The 27,554-nt window shown below is 42.4% G+C and overlaps 1 protein-coding gene across 3 annotated transcripts; it reads right to left on the bottom strand.

Annotated features, from left to right (window-relative positions):
- Nucleotides 1-2,646: 2,646 nt before the first annotated feature.
- LOC108938125 (rab-like protein 6) lies at nt 2,647-26,886 on the bottom strand. Of its 3 annotated transcripts, none has more exons than XM_018758476.2 (17): nt 26,708-26,886; nt 24,441-24,981; nt 22,761-22,895; nt 18,151-18,198; nt 17,583-17,612; nt 16,819-16,871; nt 16,357-16,448; nt 14,749-14,889; nt 14,546-14,651; nt 13,695-13,798; nt 12,714-13,054; nt 10,858-10,987; nt 9,507-9,710; nt 8,786-9,002; nt 7,997-8,180; nt 7,301-7,359; nt 2,647-5,667 (listed from the first exon to the last, which is right to left on the bottom strand). In XM_018758476.2, the coding sequence occupies exons 2-17, from the start codon at nt 24,568-24,570 to the stop codon at nt 5,461-5,463; spliced, it is 2,181 nt and encodes a 726-aa protein (XP_018613992.2). In that variant the 5' UTR covers nt 24,571-24,981; nt 26,708-26,886; the 3' UTR covers nt 2,647-5,460. The 3 variants fall into 3 exon arrangements, with proteins under 3 accessions (XP_018613992.2, XP_018613991.2, XP_018613993.2); XM_018758475.2 differs by having other exon boundaries at nt 2,648-5,667; nt 10,858-11,011; XM_018758477.2 differs by lacking the exon at nt 17,583-17,612 and having other exon boundaries at nt 2,648-5,667; nt 10,858-11,011.
- Between the last annotated feature and the right edge of the window lie 668 nt (nt 26,887-27,554).

Genomic DNA, 27,554 nt, shown 5'->3' with positions numbered 1-27,554 from the left:
AATGCCTCGCTGACGGCTTGCAGGGGACTGCAGGTGCACAACCTAGAAGGGTAACTGCCCTTGGGCTAAATATAATACACACTTCTACAAGGATTGGACAAAATAGCAGAAACAACTGTTAATGTGTCAATATCAAGGACTTAACAAGGAGTGGGGGCTCCCTTTGCCCTCTGAAGACCTTCAGTCCTCCTTGGAATGCTGTCACACAAGTCCTCAATGGTGTGTTGTGGGTTACTGCGCCATTCGTAGAGAAGAAAAGCCTCCAGGTCCGTAAGAGAGGAAGGAGGTGGAAATCTACTTTGTTTTTTACTCTGCTCTTTAGAACTTCCCATAAAGGTTTAATGACGTTTAGATCTGGTGACTAGGGAGCCCATTGGAAGGTTTTTGACTTCGTCCTTCCGTTCATGGAAGCCATCATGATCCTGGAATGTGGGACCTGTTCATGAGGGAACAGTGTTTGCACCACAGGATGCAAGTGGTCCTTGGCCACTGTACAACCTTGTGGAGCAGTCATCGCACCTAAAACTCTCACCAGATGACTGATCACGCCATTACGGATCCTCCACTATGTTTAACAGCTTGCAACAGACATTGTGGGTTGAAAGCATTCTTTGACTTTCTTTAAATGTAAACCAGCCCAGACCCTAGTAACAGGGTAAAAGACGACATCAAGTGCTCAAGGATTCCAGTTTTTGCGGTCCTTACACCAGGTTGTGCATCTTTGTGCCTTGACCTTTGATACAAGCGTTTTCAAATAGCTTCTCTGACATAAATTCCAGCTTCACGAAGCTCACAACACAGTCCTTTTTTCTTTAGACTGGTTCACAGAGGTGATTATTCAGTTCTCTGGGAATTTTTCAGGCTGTACTTTTGCAGCATTGCGGTCCTGAAAAGTTTCCGCCCATCCCCGTTGGTGAGTTTCAGCTTGCGTCCGCTGTTCCTCCTTGCTGACGTTTTTCCATGTTTGGCATTTGCTGCCATTATTTTTGAGACTTCGACACATGAATAAGCATCACTTTTTATAACTGATGCACCTGCAATTCAGACACTATTTGGACTCTGGAACTCTGCTGCCTTATGTTGCTTTGAAAACTCATGTCAAAGGGCTCATTGTCAGACCTCTTATAGCTCTTTATTGTGGTGTTTCTATTATTTTGTCCACCCCGTAGATGTTGCATAAAAGCATCCTTTTAGCAACAAAATGAAAAATGGAGGACCAACTAACAGCATTTCTTGCTGTAGCTCATTCCAGCGTTGCTAAATTGCTGACTCTTCTTGTCAAATTCTGTGTATGTACAGTGCCAGTCAAAAGTTTGAGTACACCTTTGGAACATCTGCCTGACACATGAGTGAAAGCAAAGCAACATAGAAGTGTCCTACATCTCTGGGAACAGCTGTGGAAGAGCTGGGGACACACGTTGGCTGATTTCCTGCTGAATTTGTACAAAATTCCTTTTGGAAAAGATTTCCAAGCAAGTACACTCACACTATACATCGGTACTGTGTGTGTGTGGTTAAGGGTCCTGCAAAGGGTGCGCAGGAAAAGTGAAACGGACTGTTGTCTCTATGGCTTCTTTATATGAAAACCACGTTTGTTCGCGGCCCAATGTATCAACAGTGCTTTCCGCTTTTAAATCGTTGATGGCCGTGCCCTCGAGCACGCTTCTTTGTGCAGCTCGAAGAGCTAGAGGAGGAATGCTGCATCGACGCACACTGTGGGGCAAATTGGCTCCGCCCCTGTCCTGCTCCCCCATAACATGTATGAGATTTGCACACCTCAACGTGAGAAAATGTCCAGTTTCTGTAGTCCTCTGGCTTCTTGAGATGATGTTAGGTACCATCCATCTTTTCAATGTTCAGTCCACTGCAGTCATTTATTCATGGTTTCAGTTGTACTATTAAGGGTGCAGAATTTCAAACTTTCACCTGCAGGAACTGCACACCCCCTCTTGTCTGATGAGAGAAAGTGTATTTTAGAGTGACAGATCGGTGCAGGTGAGCCGCGTTTAACTCCTTCGCGACAGATGGCACTGGACCTAATAAAAGCACATAATGATGGCGATCCTCCCCAAGTCCATTGCAGTTGTTTACTTGGCCCTTACAGCATTTATTTTATATATGCATTAGCTCCCTGCTCTCTTTTAGCATTTTAATCCCCCCCCATCCGCATGGTGATGAATCTAGTACAGGTGGTACTCCACAGCTTCTGGGTTAGGGTTTGGATGAGAGTTTGAATCCTACTCAGACAGTGTGGACTTACTGTATGCGTTTAATTGAACTGCTGATTCTAAATTGCCCAGTGTGTGAATGTGAAAATGAGCCAGTGTGTATATCGTGATGGACTGGTGCTTTGTCTAGAAGGTTACCCTACTGCCTTATGCTTTCTGGATAGGGTCTGGACCACTGTGACCCTGCCCTGGTCAAGTGGTTATTGAAAATGTATTGATTTTGTCCTATTTATTACGACCAAATTCTTCCTTCTCTTATTCTTTCTGGAACATTCCGCCAAAGCAATATAAACATATAACTATTTTCTAGCATTTAAATTCAACAACAATACGGTCATTTCAATATGCAACACTGACACTTTCTAAGAAGCCAAATGTTTGCATTTATTCAGCAATCTGGATGCATTTGTACACAGTGTGGATGTGGAAGCATTTCATGACAAGAAAAATAAAACCACATCAATGCAATCCTCTTAAAGGAACTCCACCAAACATTTCCAGCACCACTGGTCAGCCAGACAGTATTTCACCGACATAAATCAGATGTACCCAATACTTACAGCACAGAACACAGAGGGGGGGTACAACAGTGTAAACAGTAGAAGTTGATGCATAGTTGAACATGATGAAACTTAACGATATTGTATGTATATCAATTTTGTATCACAATTTCATAGAAACAGGCTGAAATTTAAAGCTAAAATTTACCTTGCTTTAAATTCGTTCTAAAGTTAAACTACAGACAGAACCAGAACCCTGAAACAGAGAGGTCATTGCAGGCTGCTTGGTGGTATAAACACCATTTCCTGTGTGAAGTCTACCGTGGAAAAACGTGATCGATGTCAGTGGCGGCAAAGACATAAGAACTCAGCTGTATTACTAATATTGTCACTTGGGTGAGAGGAAGGTCAAAGCGAAGAAAGACGCGGATCAAGAAGGAGCTAGGGAGCGTAATCGGTTCATATCTGCAAAGACATAGTATCTCCGGCCTGTCCCCCGGGGCACTGGGACAGTGTGCACAAGTAGACATTGTCACATCCCATTTTCGACAGAGTGCCTCGATGCCAGGGTGAGAGTGCTGGCCGCCAGTGGATTAGAAATGCCAGCCATGGGGTCTCCCTGTGCCCTTTAGTGCAATCAGCAAAGCGATCCGTAGTGCTGCAGAGGGCACCGGCCAAACTAGGCCAAGAACCAGACCTCATTTCCCAGCCAAGTCAAATTTGTACAAATCAGGACAGGCCAATCCTGTCATCTGCTCTGCAGCGCTTGCGCTTTGTCCTGATTTCTTGTGGAATACTCACGTCTGGAACACTGTAACCAAACCTATGGGAAAACAGGCCAGAGGTCCAGTTCCAGAGTTTTGGATTTTAGCCAAAAGCAGACAAAACGTGGAGTGCTGCAGAAAGCTGCTGATCCAACAGTTGACAGCACCATGGCAGCATGCTTCCCTATGGCCTGGCCACAGCGCCGGCGCTAGCGTTCATGTCACGTTGCAGCGATGCTACTCCCAGCACGCGACCCTCATGTACATCTATAAAACCAATAGACAACTCAAATTCATTTGAAGACAGTACACATCTCAGCCACAGAACCCTACCGTTCTTTTGTGGAAAGGCCACAGTAATTTCAGGACAATATCCGCGTAAAGGCGAGAATTGTATTTGGGTGCAGATCGGTTGCAGAGCACTTGTGGTGGTGTGGTGGTGAAGGGTATGGACCTGAAACCCAGAAGCTGATTCAAGATACACAAGGAGCCCTGCTGCTGCACCCTTGGCAAGAAAGAAGCCTCAGTTGTTTCTGTAATACATCCTGCTGTACAATTGGCTAACAAACGCAAGTCACTTTGGATGAAAATATTAGCTAAGAAGCAAAACAAAAATCATAGCCAGTTTTTTAATTAAATGACAGTAAAAGAATGAAAGCTGTGTTAAAAGGTGTGTAACCTTAGAAGGTCTATAGTTAGACTAAGACACCCCATCATACTGACAGCAAGTCTCTCCTTTTTTATATTCTTTCCAGCACCCAAATGTTTAACATATTATGAAATACAATTCAAGACAATGCAAAACAGACAGTACAGCACAGAACAAACAAAAATCAGGAAACTATCCAGTTAGGAGTGCCCAGAATGTTTATCATTTGGAGACAAGCAGCTTCCTAGAACAGAATTTCACAAAACACCCTGAAGATTGTGTGAAATTAGTTTTTTAAATAAGAAAACACTCAAATTGACACTTACAATCCAAGTGGGTTTGAATAAATCTGAATGTCACAATGTGTTCCAACACAAAGTGCAACAGAGTGGAACTGAACATTAGAATAATTTACACCAGAATCCTGCAGTACGTTGGTATCGAACATACCAGCAAACATGTTCTCATGAGTGTTCAAATGAAAAAAAAATGTCCCACTCAAACCACAGGCTAGTCCAGGGGAGGGGAGATATACTGGTGTACAGTAAAAATACTTGAAACAGGCCACAGGAGAATGATGATGACCTTTTAAAAGTAATATTTCTTTAAAGGTAGCAGTATGTTGTGTCAGTCAAATGCATGAATCATGCTGCAGATTCCCTACATCCCATCATGGTAACGTAAAGCAGCTTTTTCATTGACCCAGCTTTTAAGTGCTATCAATTTAGCCCGACACACCTCCTTTTGGTCAGTTACTACAAACAAAAATATTTCAACAAATTTTGAAATGGATGGAAAACAGTTTTTACACACCGTCAGAACAAATAAATTGACTTTTGTGTTTTTTTTTTTTTTTTTCCAAAGCACAAATGGTCCAACAACAACTAAATGAGCAACGTTACAAAGAAGGAACTGTACCACTGAGACATGCTTCCGAGTGACTCTTCCACAAGAACAAACACAGACATCATGTGGAAGGAAATAAGAAACGCAAACCGTAAACCAACGATGAGAGTCTTGAGCTTTTCACAAAGCATCTCATGGTGGTGTGGTCACAGCTGATAGCTGGCGGCCCCTCAGCAGTCCGTAGTGTTTTAGCGGTATCAACACCTGCCACTGACTGCTTGTTCTCTTATTCTGTACTATTCCCGATGTGGAGTGGTCATAGTGTTAATTGAAAAAACAAACAAAAACAAACAAAAAGAAACCAGGCACCACAGAGTTTACAACAGATGACATTGCTGGCCCAGTGCAAACGAATTCTTGTCAGCGACTGGCTGCAGCTGCGTGTCCAACAGCTACTGGACAGTGGGTGTGTTCTAGAGTTCCTCGTAGTCTCCTCCCCCCCGCTTCTCTGGCCCCTCCTCACCGGCCAAGAAAGCCTCCAGGTCGTCCAGATCTCCGCTCTTCTTAGAACGTGACTTCTTCTTTGTCTTTTTCTTCTCCTCTTTGTCATCTCCTGTTGCAGTCTCCTCTTTCTCCTTCTTCTTGTGTTTATGTCTCTTCTTGCTGCTTTTGTCCTCCTCCTGAAGAACGATAAACAAGACAAAGTAAATTTGCAATGTGATCCATCACGCTTCTTCTGGTAATACAGATGTACTGAAGCACTGGAGTTAAACTGCATGAATCTGACCAGTGCAGACAACACAGTCAGTTACACTACAGTTGCACAGTCATGCTCGTCCAAAATATCACGTTAATTCACATAACTCCCATCAGCACACTCTCTTGGCTGAATCTTATAGCCCTAAAATTAAGCATTGTATCAGCTGAGGAATCTCAGTGTTCCCTTTGACCCAAAGCTGTCTTACAAACCTCATATCCATTCAGTTAAAGACTTGTTTCCAGCAAATGGGAAAGCCTCTAAAATAAAGCGCTTCTCTCTGAATCAGACACTGAGAAGCTAGCCCAGGGTTTCATTTAGAGTTTGCTTGACTATTGCATCTCCTTGATGTCTGCATCCCTACATACATGGCCTCCCTTCAACTTATCCAGAAAACTGCATCCAGGATTGTCAGCAGCTCACAGAAATACTGCCATATTACTTCAGTTCTTCAATCTCTTCACCCATCGCATATAGATCTAACTTCACAATACTGCTCTTTGGTCTAGGGTCTTAAAGGGTTTGGCACTGGTTTCCATTATTAATCTTCCCACTTGCTAAAAACCAAAGTAGCATGTACCGTTCACCGGACGCCAGTGTGCTTGTGGTTCCAGAGATCTGTGCAAAGACTGATGACAGCAGTTTTTGGCTGTTGGACCCCTAAAGCATTGAACACTTTGCCTTCTCAAGTTATCAAAGTCCAACCCGTTTCTGTGGGCACATCCTGGATACGCTGGATCCCTCCTTACCTCACCAAAAACTCTACGCAATTCCTGGTCCAGGTCATAATGATATCCCACCTGGACTACTGCAACTCTCTCCTGCCTGGCCTTCATGGCCCCTCTATCATAGATTTTTAGTCTGACTGTAAAGACAATTTCTGTATTCTTGTATTTCATTACTTCATCCCAACTGATATACTCATGAGAGGCTCTTTTTTTTCCTCTTTCATCCCCTAAAGTGTCTTGGCAATAGTGGGAGTTTTTGTGTTTTCTTCTCCTCGGTTGTCATCTGGCTTATTCTAATAGTTAGCTTTAACTGCTGCTAGTTTGTTTTCTCCATGCATTATATTTTGTATTGAATCCTGAACTTTGTTCAGCACTCTGTGTCACCTTGGTGAGAAGATTTCACTACAAAAATTAACTGAATTACATTGAACACGATTCTTTAATTGCTTTCAAAGTACTTTAAAACATCTATGTTCCAGGCTTTTGTTTATGATCTCCAAGTGCCCTTCGTCCACCACAATACTCCACTTTGGCCTATCGAGTTTTACAGTAACTAATAACCATAAGAGAACAAATTTAGACGCTAAATGCAAAAAGCTTAGTCCGAGTTTCAACATTTGGGAATGGGACTGTGTTGTGCCCAAACTGTGCTCATAAAAGTTTACATGCATTGCATATAAACCCAGAAAAGAAAACAGACGTTAAAACAGAACTATCTTACAATGGTCTGAAAAAGGGCAAGAATTTTTTTTCCCACCATTTTGTCTGTGCGTTAATATGATCCCTGTGATAACATTAGTAATAGGCTGGAATGATGGAATCGCATACCTCTTTACTTTTCTTCTTTTTCTTCTTTTTGTCCTTTGAAGAGTGTTTACTTTCTTTATCTGCAAAAGGGGAAGATTTTGCTGGAATTAGTATTCTCCAAACCAAGAACTGAACTCAACATACAGCACAGCAGATAAATACTATGCTTTTATACCTCTGAGCAAGAAAAATTCAACACTAAGTAAACTCTTAGCTTAGTAAGTGTCTTTAGATAAAATTCATCTGTTCGCTGTCAATAACTGATTGTACAGTGCAGGGTCATAATGGTCTGGAGTCAATTCCAGAATCACATGGCATACATGATGCAGGGTACAGCTGTCACAGTGCAATCATACACACACTTATTCACTCACATATTCACTAACACTATAGAGTCATTAACTTAAATATCAGGCTGATTTACTAATTATATCTAATTCTATGGGGACAGCTGGTAGTACAGTGGTTAGAGATGCTGCCTTTGGACTGAAAGGCATCGTCAGCTGTAGTACCCTTGGGTAAGGTACTTCGCCTGAATTGCTCCAGAAAAAATTACCCAGCTGTATAAATAGGTAAATAATTGTAAGTAGCTTAACACTGTAAGTTGGAGAATAGCATCAGTTAAATAAATAAATATAAATGTGACATACACACATAATATAAATGAGGCATTAAGACAAAGAAAATTACTGAAAGGGTTAAAGATGTACAACATACCTTCCTGGTCCTCGCTACTGTCTTTGTTCTTGGGCTCCTTCTCCTCAAACCCAAGGCCAAACAGGTCAATGTCGTCCTTGTTTTTGAAGGAGAGGATGGTGGGCTTGAGCGGCTCGGGAATACGAGCAGGTACAGGTTCGTTGTCAGACAGGTCCGACAGGTCATCCTGCATCGGGAAAGACTCCTGCGGAGAGAGAAGGGCAGGAACACTCTAGATTCAAGGCACTCAGACTCACTCGGTGACATGTCCTATTTGTAACGCTTGACTGGTACACTGGTAGTACTACTACTAGTACACTGACCACTGAGAGAACAACACTGTACACACACTGCCTATTTAAGATATATAACTAATGTGCGCAGAGTCCTAATTGCCTCATTAAGATAGATTCTGATTTTGTAATTGAACATATGAACACTTGTTAAAGAAATAAAATGCAGAGGAGATGAATGTGTTCTGGGCTGAAGGATTCATTAAACTCCTCAACTTACACATAGAGTATAACACTGTCAGCTTCTGCCCCACCACCACTGTTACTGTAACAGGAGCTGGGAAAGTCCTGTAGGATCTATTTTTGCACCCCTGGCAAGGTACCAAACTCAGTTTCTTAACGATGATGTGAATGTATATCAGACTGTATCCTTACAGAAGTCCTTTCTAATACGGTTTAATATTACTTGTCATTGAATCAGAAATGACTCACAAAAAACTGAAGGTTCTCCGCGGCAACAGCTGGAGCACCTGTTTCTTAAAAATGTATTTTGTTCAGGCTGAACAGAGCACATCACCTTTTTCACCTTCTGCAACTCCGATTCCCCTTGGTCAAAGTCGGGGTCATCCACGACGAAGGAGAGCATCTGCTGTGCTGCCGGTGCCCCCTCCTGGTCCGTGTCTGAGGACTCAGCGGGAGCGGTGCTTTCGGGGGCGGCAGTGGGCCCTGCCACCAGGCTGCTGGGCCTCTCTTGGAGCTTTGAGGGAGTGACCCCCTCACCCTCTGTAGCTGGCCTGAGAAAAAAAGCCAGAAGAAACAGAGCAGCTGTCATCATTTACACTCAGTACAGATCCTGCTCTTTTAATCCACAGCGACTTTCACAGTTTATTATTCCAAACTGTTGCCCACACAGACGGACATCTGCGGTTATGCAATTCAACATCATCTTATTTCTCAGGACTACAACATGGTCAGCCGATGAAGCACAAATAAATTGTCATTAATAGCAGGAGTGCAGCAGATCATCATCTTGCAGTTGAAGGACTCGGGTTCAAATCCCACAGCTTGCTATGGCACCCATGATCAAGGGACTTACCCTGAATTAATCCAGTGAAAATTACCCAGCTGCATAAATGGGCAAATCACTGTAAGGAGCTTAACACTGAAAGTCTCTAGATGAAGAAATAACTAGAATGTTAATAAAGTTATGTTGAGATGTGGGGTTTTTAATCCTTTGAAACAGACTTTTACCATGACCTTGACCATACGAGATGCACAAACTCTCAACTTTCGCTTACTTTCTGGTGTCTGGTCCACAACCCTGATCCTTCTCCTGTGTGACAGGAGGTGCTGACTCCTCCCCTTCCTCATCACTGGACAGGGTGATGTCCTTACTCGGGACCGCCCCTTGGGACAGACCTCTGGTTGGCTCCTGATCGTCAGGGTCCAGGTCATCCTGGAAGCCCGCCACCAGTGGGTTTGCGCCTCGGCCCTCTCCGTCACTGTGCAAAAGACAGGAGGAAACACAGACAATCTTTCAAACCCACTGGGCTTCAGCAGGGCTCTAACTGAGCCACACAACAGCCAATTCCGCACGGGTTCTCTTAGAGAATTACAGCAAAAACAGGCAGGTTTCAAACCCTCCATGCAAAAAGAAAAAAAAATAACAAAGAAGCACTTGTGAAGTGGCACTGAAGATGAGGGGAATCAGACAGATCTCCCCCTCCCCCACACAGCGCTAATGGAAAAGCCAAGTGTGTTGAGCTACAAAGCTACACAGCTATTACTCAAATGACCGGCTGGTATGAAGCCAAAAGGAAACAGAAGCTTTGACTATGCATAAAAGCACTTGAAGGAACGTGCTCCCGAAGGAGGACAAAAAAGACCCCACAGGTCCATTATCTTATTTACAGGTCCACTCGACCGCTGCTATATACCATTCAGCTTCTACCAATCTCCTTTTGAAGATGCCACCAAGGACATATTTCTTAAGCACAGTTATTTTCATACTAATCTTTCCAGTAACAGACCCAGAAATGGCACTATTATTCATACAGAAAAAAAGATGCATTTTACAATACTATATTAATGTTCCTTAGTTCTTTTAGAGAAAGTTTGCTACGGAAAGCCAGTGACTCTTTCCTAAAATGTGGGGTTGATTCTTCTCAATATCTCATCCATACCCAGTAAAACTCAATGGTTCTGGATTTTGTTGGATGTCATACAGGACAAATGGATATAAGAAACAAAATCTTACACATACCTACATAAATTTATTCATTTAGCTGATTCTGTGCTCCAAAGCGACATACAGTGTTAAGATTATAATCATTTACCCATTTACACAGCTGGGCAATTTTTACTGGCGCAATTTAGGGTAAGCATCTTGCTCAAGGGTACTGCAGCTCGAGATGGGGATCAAACCTGCGACCTTTGGATCCAAAGGCAGTGGTTCTAACCAATACGCTAACACCTGTCCCATATAACGGTTGCAATTAAATGATAGCTGGGTATCATTGTCACTGTTTAATGCCCTTACTAACCTCCTGTAGGACAGTTACCACTTCATTATTTTCATTAAACAAATTATTTCAAGATCTTGTAGGTCCTGATGCCTCATTTGTTCCTTTGCTCGCAAACACTGGGTACCTGTCGCTCTCAACCGCGACTGACGGCCGAAACTTCTCCTTGATTTTCGTGGGAAGACTGTCCTCCAGGAAGCTGCGGTCCAGGCGGTCATCCGGCACGAAGTCGTCCACACTCCGAACCTCCACAGGTGCTGGAGTGACAGGCACCTCTGCATCTTTGGCAACCAATCATCAACCAATCACAAAGCAGTCTCATGTACTTATTTACACACACACACACACACACACACACACACACACACACACGTCAACATGGCATTCTTCCTCCAAAACCTGTAATTACAAGGGGCTGGACTGGCTTCAATAAAACACTCGAGGCCACACAAGCCACACTGACCTTAACTCAACCCGTACACTAACCTTAACTTAACTCTGTGGTGCCTGGTTTGTTTTTGTTGTAAGCGACAGCCCTTTTGGACAGCATCTGGGCAATATACACAACCTCTTCATGTTACAAACACATGAGTCACAAAGATGCAAAAATTTTCTACATGATGTATTTTTCAGTTGGATTGTTTCAATGATCCCGTTCCGAAAATTTCTGCGTTTCCGTTCCCTGCCGTAAGACGGAAGTAAACGCACCCAAAGAGAATAAGAGTGCAGAACCGCATTAATTCAACTCATTTCCAGCGTTTAAAGCTCATGTCTAGAGTTTATGAGTGCTGGTGACCATTAACAAGATGACAAACACTGTACAAGCTTATGTGATGGATGAATCGCTCAGCAATCTGCATTAAATACGTGCTTATGGAGACCGCGCATTTTTATTTTCAGTGGTTCACATTTTGTACTTTAAAAGTTTGAAATGAAGAAAAAATATTAGGCAAAAAAATTATTTAGCAAATTACAGTTTAATGTCTGACTTTTTCAAAACCTAATCAGTAAATATGTTGAGAGATTACTGTTAGTCAGATGAGGAGCCAGTTTATATGTACATCCCACAAAACAACATGCAATATGACGTCTGGGTGGTCTTATAAACCTCCTATAATCCAGGTGTGTCTATTTGAGCCGTTCATTTGAATGTTAACTCCTGCATGTCCCAGGCCTGTGAGCAGGCTGACGTACTTCCCAGCGCCACCTGCTGTTAAGTAGAAAAACAGCCCCTCATTTTACACTACGGTACAATGCAGTGCGGCTTAATGCGGTCAGCAAAACCTTCATATACCTTCTGGAACAGCGACAACCCCAAACTTGTCTATAAAAATGACAAGTTGCTGGTGTAATTCACATCTCCTGGTACTAAAAATCTCAGATCTACTTTCATTACTTCTTTTAATGGGGATGCACACCTCCCTCTGCTGAATTCAGTCACCCTCCAGCTACCACTTTTGTGCACAAACACCCCGCTGAAAAGCCAGAAAAAAACCCCTCCCATTTGTGATTTTACTGCATCCTACCTAGCACGCAAACGCAAGGCCCTGTCTCCATCCTCCGGAGTACCCTCTACCCCAACAGCCCCACAGGGTAACATAATCTGCACTGCGCAACACACTGAATGTTCTGCATGACTGATGACTGCAGTCGTCAATCAAAATCGCTCAGTTCTAATATGCGGATACTGTGCCTGACGTCTTCTTTTCTGTTTAACAAATAATGGTAACTGTTTGTTAACTGATATCATATAGTCATATCTATACATTTCTAATTTTTATTTCAATGACTATTTGTTACAAACTGGGGCCTCTACAGATTCAGAAAGGAACTGTTGACTGTTGCTCTGACTCTGAGACCATCTATATCCGTGTACTAAAAGGAAAGCTGTAACATGGGGTTCATTTACCCAGAACCAAAATGAAAATGATCTGACAAAGTTGCAGAGGACCCTGAACATCCAGTGGGCATTAGTCAGCTCACCAGGTTTATCAGCTGGGGCCTCCGGAGCAGAGCTGCCAAATAACCGCGAGATGATGCTGCGTTTCTGGGGAGGCGCTGAAGGGGCGGGAAAATCAGGGACAGTGGGTGCTGCCACCGGGGTGGGGGTCACGGGAGGGGGAGGAGGAGGGGACTGAGAAGGGGACGGGGACTGCAGTGTCTGGGGAGGGATGGGTGGCTGCGGAGTGCCAGGACTGGAGCTGCCCGTGGAGGCCCCGCTGGGTGGGACAATGGGGGACTGCGACCCTGAGGAAGGGCTCTGTCCATTGGCCGGGCCGGGAGAGCTATATCCCTTGCTGCGTGCTTCCATCATCTCCAGGAAACTGTGAAACAAAGTACCGATCAAAAATTTGAGTACGCTTGCTGGAAACTAGTCCCCCCCGAGCCATGAGGCACTCAGCAGGAAACAAGCAAACATGTCATCCTAGAGATGTAGGGCACTGAAGTGTTGCTCTGCCTTCGGTCTTCTGCCTGGTTTACCCCATACAGGTGTTGCCCAGGTGTTCACAAATTTTTGACTGCAAATGTTTTCAAGCATAAGGCAAAGCACTGAATACACATGGCATCGGATGCTGTTGGTGAAATGTGGGAGGAGACGGCTGTTCCCGTATCATAGCTTGATGTTGAAATCACTGCCAACAACAAACACTCAAAAGTACCTTCAAGATGGGTAGCTGCTGAAAAACAACTTGGTCCCATCTTTGTTCTTATTTTTCTATTACCATGTTCACTAAAACATCCTATCAAACTGTTCAAAGAAGCATCTACCATACAGGGTGTCACTCACTGAATCTGACTGTACCTCTGCTCTGCATTTCAGAGAAGCGAAGGTAAAAATAAACGGACAGAGGAGAGAGTAAAATAAGTCTCAGGATGAAAACCTGTCCCGAAAGAAAGCTAATAAAATAATAAATCTGTCTGCGGCAAGGTGTGTAAGCAGCAGTTCTTGCCGGGTTTGCTTACATGTCGTAGTTCTGGTCCTCTGTCTCCTGCTGCACTGTCAGCTCCTCCAGGGTAGCATCCATGTCCAGCTGATTGGTCTCAAGCTGCCGCAGCAACGTCTCTCTCTGCGGACACACACTTAAAGATAAAAACCCAGCAAGACACTCCATACCTACCCACCTAGCATACAATACGGCAGGGTGCCCTCACCACTCCCCCCAACAAGTGAAGACCACGTCTCTAATAGACATGGTAATTTTGCTGTGCATTACACTCACATGTGGTCCAACAATAAGAGGGCGTGAATACTCACTTTTGGAATCAATGAACTGCCACTGTTCAACTAGTGAATCCCTCCCAGCATTTAAGGGTCTTAAAATGTCCAATGTTTTTTTGGACCCATTTCCCTCCAGAGCTTCTGAATGTTTCTTAAGTTTGTCTTTCGCTGTTACGTTTGTTTACATATTTTCCTTTTTTTTTTTTTTTTACTATGCGGTGTACATCACTTTGGAGAAAAGCATCTGCCAAATGAATAAATGTAAAGGTATGTTTAAAAACATAAACTAAGAACTTGCATGAAGGACCCAGGCAATTTGTTCAAATTCCTTGTCCTCATCGACTCTCTTGGGTTGCTAAAATTTTTAGTTAGGAGGGATGAGAGTGGGAGCGCAATTTATTTCCAACCTTTATAAATCCTTTTTTTTACGTAGACCATGGAGACATCAGTAGAAGTTGCAGAAAGGAGACGAAAACAGATTTTATTTTACAACTATAACACTTGGCTTGCTTGACCAAGGTGCCTCTGTGTTCAACTGCCTGTAGGGAAACACAGGAACATCCACCAGTAACTCCAGCAACTTGACGGGACTCACCTGCAGCTGCAGGAAAGGAATGTTGAAGAACCTGTGCAGATACTTCAGGCCAAAGCCATTTTTCATGGAGGACTCTGCGTAGTGGATGTATGAGGAGCCGAGTGGCCTGCAAACACGCAAACGCATACAGGTGGGTGTTGGCGCAGCTGGGTATTAAACACACTTCAGCCAAGCTTTTTCTGCCCCTCTGTGGGGCCCCCTACCTGTTAAGGCCTGAGATGAAGTCGCGAATATCATCGGGCAGGATGACCCGGTGCTCGCCCATGTCTCGATAGTTGCCCAGCACACAGACGGGCACGTGGGTCGGCACCTTTGGCAGCTCTCGCAGGATGTAGCTGAACGTCCTTTAGTTGGCAGCGAACATCAGAGATCACGTTAACACACAAGCGGACAGCGCAGTTTGAAATGCACACACACACACACACACACACACACACACACACACACACACACACACACACACACACACACACACACACACATACATATATAAGAGGTCCAAACTACCATGTCAGTTCAGCGGTGTATCCTCAAAAATAACAACCAGATGCAGTTAGGTTACCAAGCTAAAGATGCGTCACCACACAGAGCAAGTAATCACACTCCCGTTGTTCAAAGGTTACACCACGGGATGGAGGAAATACGGTTTTACTCATGCTAACACTTACATTTACATTTATTCACTTAGCAGACGCTTTTCTCCAAAGCGACTTACAACGGATACTATGTAGTGTCACTAGCCCACGTGGACACCTTATTCACCAAGGTGACTTACACTGCTAGATACACTACGTAAAATGGGTCACTCATCCATACATCAGTGAAGCACACTCCTCTGTGTCACTCACACACTTATCCTGAAGTGCTCCATGGAAAGAAGAATTCTTATTACTTAAGCATTAAATAACTATTGTTTACTGATGAGGACATACAGTACCAGTAAAAAGTGTATATACAGTATGCCTGGACAACCTGAGGAATAAATATATGGGACGAACTGGGCAGAAGAGTGAAAGCAAAGCAACACAGGCATGTCCTATATCTCTGGGAAATGCTGCAGATGAGCAGGGAAGACAAGGAACCTCATTTCCTGACCAAACTCGTTAACTGACTACCTTATTTTTCAAAAAAAAAAAAAAAAAAAAAAAAAATTCCAGCAGATGGCCTCACACTTTTCAGTGGTACTATACATACAGTACATACACAGACAATATAAACCATAGTGGTGATTACTGGAAGGTGACAATTCATCCATCCACCCACCCTATTTCAATAACTGTCTGTCAAGAGCAGGGTCATGGTGAACCAGAGCCTATCCTGGAAGCACTGGGTGCAAGGCTAAGGGGAATATACCTTGGACAGGATGCCAATCCACTGCAGGGTAGCCACACACGCACACACAGACTCACCCATTCACACACTCCGGGCAGTTCAGAGTCACCAGTTCTCCTGAACTTTGGACTGTGGGAGGAAACCAGAGAACCCAGAGGAAACCAATGCAGACACGGGAAGAACATGAACCCATGTTCTCTCACACCAGCTAGGTACTGTGAGGCAGCAGCACTACTCGCAATGATACTGCGCCACCCTGAGGGTGAAAATACTTCTCTCAAATACTTTTGGTTCAGATGCTTCCTTTAACCTGTGCTAATGCAGCCTTTGAGGCTTGAAAGTCCAGTGGGGGGGTATTCCGGACCACACAGCAGTGTGCTGTACATCCCCTGGGTCCAGTTGCAGGGCCGCGTCAGGGAAACTGCATCTGAGGGGTCTCGGATGCTGCAATAAGTGTTTTCAGGTCACCAGCTTCTCACCACTGCTTGGTGATGTCGAACATCATGATGACTCCATTGCAGTTCTTGTACACATCGAGGAACTCTGCGTCGAGGGCCATCTCGTTTTCTGACTGGAAACAAAGAACGCTTAAGGTATTTAGACTTCAAAATGTTTTAAACTCCAATTACAGACACTACGAGGTAGGGCTGGTGAGGAAGGGCTATGACTGATGTACAGCTCCCCAGCACTGCCCTCGTATTAATTCTTGCAGGCAGCGTCTGCAAGCTGTCTCATGAAATAATGTGTCTTGTCCAAAGCACTTTCCTGTTTGAGTCAACCTCCCTGGATTCTGTTGGAAATTTAGTTTAATAAAAGCTATTTTTGGTGCTGGCAGGAAGCCACTGAGCTCAGTGAACCTGGATGTGAACGGATCCTGAACCAGTAACATATTCACACATTTTGAATGGTGGGACACTGTTCGACATGGTTGTTTCACATACCTCCTGGGGGTCATTTTCCAGTTTCAGGCTTTCCCCTCGCTTTTTACCCTTTCCTACAGTGACCCAGAAAAAAAGCAAAACAAAGAACACATTTACACAGAAATTAATAAAACATGTTGCAGTCACAAACAACAGCCCATCACACTGGAGAAGCAAGTAGAAGCCATGAAAAGCACTGCTTTTCCTTTAGTACCAAACATCACAAACAATAAAGCAAATAAATTAATACAAACCTTAACATAAGAAAGAAACCAGATACTGTTTCCATTTGGTGACTATTAAAGGTTACTTATGATATACAGCTAATATCTTCTAGGTACTTACGAATAGAGGCTATTTACTAATCTACAAACAAACATTCACACTGCAGTGCTAATACATTATATCAAACAAATGTAATAAAAAAGACAGCAGGTGGTGCCCAAAAAATAAAGATAAAATTCTGAAAACAGTACAATATCTTCGGTGCACCGTGCACACTAGTTCTCCATATTTAAACTGACCACACTCTGAAACTTCATGGGCAAAAGAAGATCTCACATCAGCCTTATGAGCATTTCTGAAACCTTTAAACTGTGACAAAAGTATTAATATATACAGAAAACAAATGAACAAATAAATAAATAAATAAATTAAAAAAAACAACTGCACCCAGTTTTTTTTTTTTTTTATTGCATTCAGTTAACAGAGCAGTACACGGGAAACAGACCCACAGCACACAAGGAGCTCACAGGCTAACCACTACAAGCTAGGGCGACGCTCACCTAAACCTTCAGGCAGAGGGAACTTTTGCCCTGAAGGAATTGCAGCAGGGAGCAAGAAAAACAACATTAATATTAAATCAAATTTGTGGATGAATAACGCATGTGGCTCAAATGCGATGAATACAATAGTGGCATGGTCTCCATCCCAGGAGATCCACGGTGGAAAGAAAAGGGATGTGGCGGGAACAAAACACACACAGGCTTATTGTCTAAACAGAGGGAATGCTGGGATATTCTTACCACGATAAATCAGACAGGAGTTACGCCACGCACACACACAGCAAGGTTAAGTTATCTTGAAGATTTAAAACTGCATTTCTGTGGAAAAGTTCAACCTCCTGGATAAACACTGCACACAAACTCATAGCTTTTTGAAACCTTTCAATGATTAACTTGCAGTGTTTACTAATGAAGGAGGCTTCGACCAGGCGATGATTTGAGCTGCAAATACCAAGATGTGGAAAAGAGCTTGTGTCAGGGCACCTTATTGCACATACAGAGACTGACTTTGTGCCCTTTGTTATGTAACACATCCCCACCCATTCCCACTGCTTCCAGCATCGCTTACCTTTATCCACCACGTCCCACACCTCCACTTTCACCACGTCATCGGTGGCTGGAGACAGAACCAGAGAGAGAGAGACCGTGAACAAAAGGAGCCCATTAAGTGGGACTGGACACCAAGGCTATTTTCTCACTGCCTGGAAGAGCAGTGTTCAAGAGTTCCAGCTCAGAATGGGAGTTAAATGGTTTCAGTTATGAAGCAGAAGGAGGCGCAGTGGTTATAGAGTCACCGTATAATCAAAAGACACAAGATGAAATTCTCCTTGCGCTTTAGAACTTACCAAGGTATTCGCAGTGAAATTGTTGCAAGATACTGGAGGGGGTGGCCTTCCAGAGCCATAAACAAAGAGCCCTGAGTACACACATCCATAACCTGACGTTGTTTTGTTTCATGTCAATGCCAAAGAACAAAATAACAACAACAAAAAAAACACTCAAGATCAGGGTTACAGTGCTCTCGGTTTTAATTTTGCAAATATCAGCATATCGACTCCCACTTCTGATGTCATGATGCAAGTTCTCCATGAAACAGAGAAGTGGAGCAAGGAGGCAAAGCCACTTCCTGATTGATACTCCGCACTTTCAGGTATTGATTAAATTTGTCAAAGGCTGTACAGTTTGGCCTTTAAGCCAATGTCTGCCTTAAATGCCAAAAAGTAAATAGAGGAAATGGCTCCATTAGTAATTGTAGTGTAAAGTGACCAAGACAGCTGGCTGGAAGCACCTGCTAAAGTTTGCTTGTACATAACGATGCTTCAGTCCAGCTCACTTTCTCATCCAGTCTACTGGGAGACCCAAATCATCATCATCATCATCATCATCTTCCTCAAGTCAGCTGTCCTTTAAGGGGACTCTGCATGTTTTACCTGGGTGTGTTTGGTAACTAAACAGGTTTGAATCCATAAATGAAGAACCCTTGTTACCTATGTGACATAATATGCACAAAAAATGCAGTTACCCTTGGAATGGGAATATGGGATTTCAATTTTCAAAAGAAAATTTTCCCTAGACAGTCCTATGTGTCATTTATCTTTCCTGTTAAATTCTCACGCAAGGTGGAACAAAGCAGTGTCTTTACCATCGGTGACTGTCCAAGAAAGGTGACGTTGGAGTGCAACCTACAGAAGGAGAGTTCACAGAAGACGTGCTGTTTGGAAAGTTGAGCTAAAAGCATGGGAAATCGCTGTAAAATGAGGTACGCTGCACGCAGCTGTAGTAAACGTTGCTGTTGCACCGAATAGTTCTGCAGATTTTTACTCTTGTATTGTCCATAATGGCACTTTTGACTTTGACACTGTCATACACTAAATCATGCAGTTTGAAACAAAAATAAAAATACTAAAATTACTAAAAACAATTATTATAAACATTACAATTATTATTATTCAAGTTTTAAGAACCAAAATAATAAGACTTACTGATATTATAAGCCCTGTGGTGATTTTATTAAAGTATTTAAGTTAGACTTGGACGGATTTCCACAGACACCAGAGCTGAACTGCTAATTGAAATTAATTCCCCCCCCCCCCATAATAATACATTTAATACATGCCCACCACAAAGTCCTGGAAAATATTACTTCAACTGCTGCTGAATTCTCCAAAAATACCGAAATAAGAGTATAATTAGACCAGCATTCACAGCTGCAATTATGTCTTTATCACTAAAGAAAGTAAACCACAGATGTATATTGTCCAGAGCTCTTCCTCAGCGTGCGAGCGCTGGCCTAATCGCACTCCTTCTTTGTGAAAGCAATGAATATAAAACTCTCCCTAGACACTTGGAAAAAGGGAACTTCCCCTTCAAACACAGTATTTACTTTGTTTTCAAGCTGTCGGCGTGATGTCACCTGTAGCCATATCCCTACTTCATGGATTCTGAGAAGAGTTTTGCACTTGCCAGCACTTGGAGGACTCTGGGGCTGCCGACACAGTAAAGGCATGGATTGAAAACACTGGAGACTGGATTACAATATTACTGCTGCCCGTAAAGTGGGATTAGTCCAGCTACAAAAGACCGGAATTAAACTTTGGAAAGAAACTTAAAACAACGTACAAAGGTTCCCTTTCTATCCTTAACACCATTATGCGCAGTTAATACTGTGTGAAATGAGGTGTCATATGCTTGACCACTAAGTGACAATACGGAGCGTGATTCTTGGAAACGATGGGGAAATTATTCCACTGAGACATAGTAACAGTCCTGAGGTGTAAGATCCTTGGATACATGTCCTCTAACTGTCACCAGCTTTTGCATTTAAGGCAGAACCAGCTGAATCAATTACCCATTTCTACTTTAACCACTGATTCTGAGCCCTGATCCTGACAGTCAGGTATATCAGTTAGGGTTTCTAGTGCTACCAACTTCACCAGAGGGTGATTGCTAAATTAATTAAATTAGGATGATAATTAGTTGTCTCCAGTGCTAAAGTGCTTAGGAAGGCTGAAAACACACTACAGCCCAGAAGGCAGGCAGTGACTGAAATTCACTGGTCTTGACTATGCTATACAGTACCCTGGCTTCTCATTCCATGAACATTCAAGTTATTCATTTTCAGAGATATGAGCATTTCCCAATTTATTTAATTGTATTTTCCTCACATCCATTTTCTAATTTTTTTGCTTTTTGTAGCGGCACAAAAATGTTAACACTCAGAGAAAATGCATGGTAGTAGAACACACTCAAATGGAAAAGGAGCATAGGACCAAGTTCATTCAATTCACTTCTAGTTGTTTACAGCTCGTGCTCGTGCCTGAGTGTCTGTAATCAGTGTCAAGATGTTTATTCATCACACATTTATATGATAAATTAGTCAACGATCTGCACCAAACAGGCGTTTATGTATGCAATGTGTGTCTATTTTCAATTAGTTTTAGTCATTTTAAGGTATCACATTTACATTCATTAATTTAGCTGACACTTTTCTCCAAAGCGACTTACAACGTTAAGGATTTACAATTATTTACCCTTGTATAGAGCTAAGTAACACTACTGGAGCAATTTATGATAACTACCTTGCTCAAGGGTACCTACAGCTGGAGATGGGAATCAAACCTACGACTTCTGGTTTCAAAGGTAGCAGGTCCAACCATTACCCTACCAGCTGTCCCCTACAACAAGCATCACAAAGGTAAGAAATTAAACATATAAAAAGCATGTTAATATCATAAAAAACACTCAAATAAGACAGCATCTTTGCTGCCTCTTACTGGGGAATAAATCAGTAAATCATTTACTGTAAAAGGAAGACTCGAATAATGACCACTCGCTGAGCAATGTCTCATTAAAGAAACTGGCTTTATTTAAGCCACTACTCATCTGTAAGTCTCAGAGTGCAGTGAGTAATGGTCCATCCGAGCCTTAGCAACACAGCAGGAAAAGCGTTACAAGCACATTATTGTCATTTAAATGTAAATATAGAAGTGATGCAGCATGGAGGAGAATGCAGCTGGAAAATGGATTGATTTTCTAGTCCAGAAGAAGAAGTGAACCCTCCTGGTGACTGGACTGAAGGAGCATAAAATGTTCTCTAATGCAGCGACCCACTGACCCGTTCCTGGCAGCCCACTGTACAAATAGGTTGCCTCGCCCACTTAAGCGGTTAAATCTTGACTGAGCTATTCAAAACGAGAAAAATGTGTGATTGTTTCTCATTCAATGTGTTCAAGGTGAGAATATCAGAAACCTGTAGCAGGCAAGTCTGTGCCAAAAAAAAAAAAAAAAATTCCCGATTTGATATTTGGGAAACAAAAGAAATAACTAAACTGTATTACAGTATTGATAAATCTAAATTAGATTTAGGTTAAGAACAATTTTACTCCTGTTCAATTCAATCATTATCTGAAATCATGGGCAAAAAGGAACAGAAGGTCATTCACTTGTCTTTTAACCACTGTAATTATCATGTGTCTAATATAATTTTAAAGAGAGAATAACAAGTCCTCTGCTAATTTCTTTAACCTGAGTTCAAGTTTTATTCATCTGATGAGCTGCTCAATCAGGGCTACTTTCTTAAAAGGGTAATTTAGTCAAGCAAAACAAGCATACACAGGGGTTCTGCAAGACCAACACTGAGAACTGGCCACACCCTACAAATTTCAAAACCACATGATGTAAAAAAGCAGATCCTTGTTTCAATGAACATCAATTCATCCAATCCATCCATCAACAATAAATAATGTTCCAATGCAGAGCCTATCCTGGAAGCAGAGGGCTCCAGGCAGGGCACACCCTAGACAGGATGCTTGCCCATCACTTGACTATTTTTATAAAAATAAAGAAAAAAACATTAAGACAAACACCAGGCTTCAAGATGGAAAAAAAAGAGGACACCTAAGAGATGATACTCCCATGGGAGGCCAGTCCTGTACAAGCTACTGTAATGAGATTCTGGATGTGAGTGGAATCATGGGGAGGGGGTGGGTACCTGATTTCAAAGAGACACAGATTTGTGTTGGAGTCAGTATTAACCACGTTACTGCATTTTTCCTGTCTGTGACAGTGCCAGCACTGTTAAAGGTTACCGATATATTAATATATGGTCATATTGTCCAAGCTGGATGTCCAGGCACTGCACATAGTGGCCACAGCAGTTCTAAGGGTGAGAGGACTTACTTTTGTAGTTCCAGTGAATGCTGGTGACCTGGATCTCCTGGGTGGGGATGTACTCCTCCACAAACTTCTTCCCCTGCAGCCGGTGCCACAGCGTGCTCTTGCCCGTGTTTCTGTCCCCACGGATGACTATTTTCACTGGTGACAGTGGGGTGCGCAGGGACAGGAGGAAACCACTATTACTCTCTGACTGGGAATCAGCCACATACTGTTTCAACCACAGATACGTTACCACACTATACTGGGGCAGCTGGTAGAACAGCAACTGGACTTGGAATCATAAAGCTGCTTGCTTAAGTGCCAGGAACATCTGTCCAGTTTCACCTTGACTGTCTTCAGCTAGCATTTAAGAAGCATCATCAAATTTATATATTTAGCTGATGCTTTTCTACAAAGTGACAAAGCTACTTAAAACCATTTACCCATTTATACAGCTAGCACCCTTGCTCGAGGGTACTACAGCAGGAGGGGGATTTGAACCTGGGTCCTTCAAGCTGAAGGCTCTAAGCACTACACCACCTGCTGCCCCGCATCAATAAGAGCACCGATACACTATTTTAAAAAAATTGGCAGGGGTAAGAGGGCACCAGAAGGAAGGAAATAAAACTCCTAAAATTCCTACATGACAGGAAACCTCTGCAGGTCCAAGACCACAACACATAATTTGAATTACCTTAGTAAAAATATTCAGCTATATAGAGAGACTGAATAAAGCTACAGCTGTAAGCTGCCTAAATGTATTGGGATCAAAGCTTTGACTAAACATATGAAAAACTGTAACATACTTCTGAAATTCTCTCTAATCTTTTAACTTTCATTATTCTGTCAGCAAAAAAGCTTTTTTTTTTTATTTAACAAACCTCAGTGATATCCACCCTCCCACCCACATAGCTATCTGTCAAGTTGTCAAACAGCAGGGTTCCAAAACATTGCTAAAAAAACAGGCCACTTATTTGCACAAAGGAGTTTTGGTTCCATAGTGTATCAAAGTCATAAACACACCCAATACTCACATTTGCCTCTATAATCTACTGCTTAGTAAATAATCATTTTTGCACTATATTACACACACACACACACACACACACACACACACACACACTATATTCCAATGACCATTAAATGCAATTTTGCTGATGTCAGACTTTGTCACCTCCATTTAAGGACATTGACTAAACCTTCCAACACAAAAAAAATAACATGTAGCATCAAGCAGTGTTCTAGCAAAGTTTAGAATAAGAAAATAAGTAAAATCTACCTTTCCTCCATGGCATAACAAGCCTGGCACAACTCTGTTCTACAATTTAAAAAACAGGGCAATAAGTGGCACAGTGATTAGAGCTGTTTCCTTGAAGACAGAAAATCCAGGGTTCAAAGCCACACTGACCAAGGTGCTTACGTCAAACTGACAAAATAAAAATTACAGATATAGAAATGGGGAAAATATCATTAGAAGCTTAGTATACAAACCTAGAATTGCATGTCACCTTCTAGAAATGTGTACTAGATAACAGATATAGTATAATTAGTATCACACAGCATAACCATCTGTCTAATAGGTATTATCTAACATTAGGGTCACCACGGGCTGACCAGGTACATGGGTTCATGGGGAGTCACTCTGCACTGGTAGAGCTGTGTGTCAGAATAAATGCATGTCTCACATCATGTGCCTCTACTTACTGTTGTACTGAACCCCCTTAGCAAATCTCCTTTGTAGACTCTGGTTCATAGACTGCAGTCCTGCTGGAATGTTCTTGTCCTTCAGCTGCCCTGGCTCAGAACCAACCAGCTTTTTCAAAGCAGAAAGCATCTTGAACAGAAACTCAACGGCCCCGTGAGTAGAAAAAAGGTCGTCAAATGTACCCACGTCTGTGTCAGTATCCTATTGTGTTCTGGCTCAGCAGAAAGGCTTCGGAGCTGAACTGTCCATGAGCAAGATGAAGGGTCCAGACTGATGCCAATGCAGCAATGCTACTCCATGACTACATGATATGTCCCGTGTGATGTTACATTATAAAGCCATTTAATTCCTTTGTTCAGTGTTCATGGTTCATTCCTCTGTTCACTCATTTACGCTCAAGGCACGTTTGTAAACTTTAAACAATCTTAAGAGAAGGTATGAAAATGAACAATTGGCAATCCAAAAAAAATTTAATAAAAAAATTATATGACCCTAGATGAGTTGCCCCAGGGTCTTGTCAGTGTGGCCGATACAAATCATCTGCAAAGTTAAAGCAAAAGTTTATTAGAATACATTTGGAATGAGTATCTGATCAACTTCCATGGGCAAACAACAAAAGTATATGTAAATACACACATGAAACAGGAAAACAATCTTAAGAACAAAGTACCTGACTTGTTTGGATCTGCTGTAATTTATAATTATTTAGTTTTTACCCAACTGACCCCTTTATGCAAAAGGGCTTATAACATTTCTCACGTTTATAGAGCATGGTATTACAGAGCAGCTGATAACGTAGTATTAGAGCTGTTTCCTTTGGATCCAAAGGTTGCTGATTAAAATCTCACCTATTACGTTAATACCCTTGAGCAAGATAGTTACGTTAAATTGCGCCAGTACCAATTATCCAGCTGTATAAATGGGTAAACAGTTGTCGATACCTTAACATTTAAATTTGTTTTGGAGAAAAGTTACACTTATTCATTTAGCTGATGTTTTTCTCTAAAGCAACTTACAATCTTAATCTTCCTATAATTACTTCTCCATTTGTACACACGTACACAATAGCTGAAGCCACTTGTCCCGAGAGGGGTTGGGGCAAACTGGACCCGAACCCGGCAACACAGGGCGCAAGGCTGGAGGGAGAGGGGACACACCCAGGATGAGACGCCAGTCCATCACAAGGCACCCCAAGCAGGACCCAAGCAGACCCACCGCAGAGCAGGCCCTGGTCAGACCCACTGCGCCCCCCTCCCATTTGTACAGCCAGGCCATTTTTCTCTGGAGCAATTTAGGATAAGTAGCTTGCTCAAGGGTACCACAGCCAGAGATGAGATTCAAACCTGTGACCTTTGGGTCCAAAGGAAACAGACCTAACACTACGTTAACAGCTGCCCCAAAAAACCATGCTCTATAAGTGTCACAAATACCGTAAATCACTTTGCATAAAGGGGTCAGTCAAGTAAAAACTCTAATCACTGTGCAACCAGCTGTCCCTCAGTAAGTCATCTAAATAAGTATATGTAACACAGTATATTAAATCAGTCTAAGCTTGATCAAAGGTGCTACAGGAGCACAGCACAGGGCACAATCTCACAGCCTTAATGTTGAAGTGTCCGACCTCAACCGCTTTGCCGCCTGCTGCCCTGTGTGTGTGGAAAATCCACAAGTGTCCTGCTGGAAGTTACACAGAGGTGTTTCACTCATTGTACTGAGTGTGAGATGATTTAGAAACCCAGCCAGACCATCAACTCGCACATCTAGTCCCATTCAGCAGCAAGAAGGAATTAACAATGACCTGGGCAACTAACATAACCCGAAATGTTGTTAGGGGAATGGACTATAACCTGAAGGTTGCTGGTTTGAACCCTTACCCTATTAAGTTCTTACCATAAAAACTAAGATAGCAAATATGCAAATCAATAGTCAAACATAATCGGTTGGTCCGCCTAGTAACAACAACAACCACAAATCAGATCACCCGTGCTCCAGAAAATTATATCATAGTTAATACCAACAAATAAACAATTTTAATAAATAGTCAGTGTGTACAGATTAATTAATTAAAAGTTGCATAGATAGACTGAGAAGTGAGGTCTGACTAATTAGCTAGCGACATAACTAAAATTACAATTAGCATAAATTTAACTATATAAAAAACAGATGCTGAAGGATACTACTAGTAGTAGTTGCTAAATTATTGTTTACGTTACAGAAGAACTAACTCACCACACAACACATAGGCGGTACCGGTCCACACACTTACAATGTATATAACCAGCAGCAGCGTGGTTCCGTTGACAGAAAAAGTCACGATATGTTCTTTCACGCAGCTCGAAATATACAGTTATTCCTTGAGGCATCTCCCCCTCTGTTGCCGTCGCTGGATATTTGGAGCATCATTCCTCCACAGCGGCCATCTTTCCTGCTTCGTGCCTGTTGGAATAGGACGAAGAAGAAAAGGCGGGGGGAGCCGCTCGCGACAATTGGTGAATTTCTGACAGCGCCTCCAGTGGTCGGAGGACGAAATATACCCACATTCCACCGCCAGTACCTTCTCCTTTATATTTAAATACGAACGTTACCAAGAAACGCGGCGAACATGTTTCCACATCAAGAGAACTAAGGACAGAAGAAGCAAGATAAAGAGAAAGGCTGTTATCAAAATGGGTAATGGATTGACAAAAAAGAAGAGGAAATTGATAAATAAATAGGGTGAAAATGTAATTTCTGTAATCATGTAAAAATTTGTACAGGAATAATTCCGATTGTCCTCCTGGATTTTTTACATTTATTCTTTCAGCTGACGATTTTCTCCAAAGCGAGGTGGAATTATTCACCCATTTAAACAGCTGGGTAACTTTTGCTGGAACAATTTATTGTCAATAACTTGATCATGAGGAGTACAAGGGGCTTCGAACCTGCGACCTTAGCGTCTAAAAGAGCAGAGACTATTGTTCCAGTTAAACACTGCGGTACTACCTATCTTATTTTAAAAGATTTATGGAACGATGAGACAAAAACATGTAGAACAATAAGAAATGAATTGGAGTTAAGCCTAAACTTAAGATATCTTGCTTGTGGATGTGAAATTTTATCAGCACACAAATACA

The sequence above is a fragment of the Scleropages formosus genome, chromosome 17, assembly GCF_900964775.1.
Source record: "Scleropages formosus chromosome 17, fSclFor1.1, whole genome shotgun sequence".
Classification (NCBI taxonomy): Eukaryota; Metazoa; Chordata; class Actinopteri; order Osteoglossiformes; family Osteoglossidae; genus Scleropages; species Scleropages formosus.
Note: the sequence above shows the minus strand (reverse complement) of the source record. Positions and strands in the feature narration are given on the sequence as shown.

Excerpts from the sequence above, each read along its gene's own strand:
- LOC108938125 (XM_018758475.2), bottom strand. The coding sequence starts at position 24,570 with ATGCTTTCTGCTTTGAAAAAGCTGGTTGGTTCTGAGCCAGGGCAGCTG. Across the intron at positions 22,896-24,440 it reads TAAGGGGGTTCAGTACAACA|TGAAAATAGTCATCCGTGGG; the intron begins GTAAGTAGAGGC and ends CACTGTCACCAG. Across the intron at positions 16,449-16,818 it reads TGGAAAATGACCCCCAGGAG|TCAGAAAACGAGATGGCCCT; the intron begins GTATGTGAAACA and ends CTTTGTTTCCAG.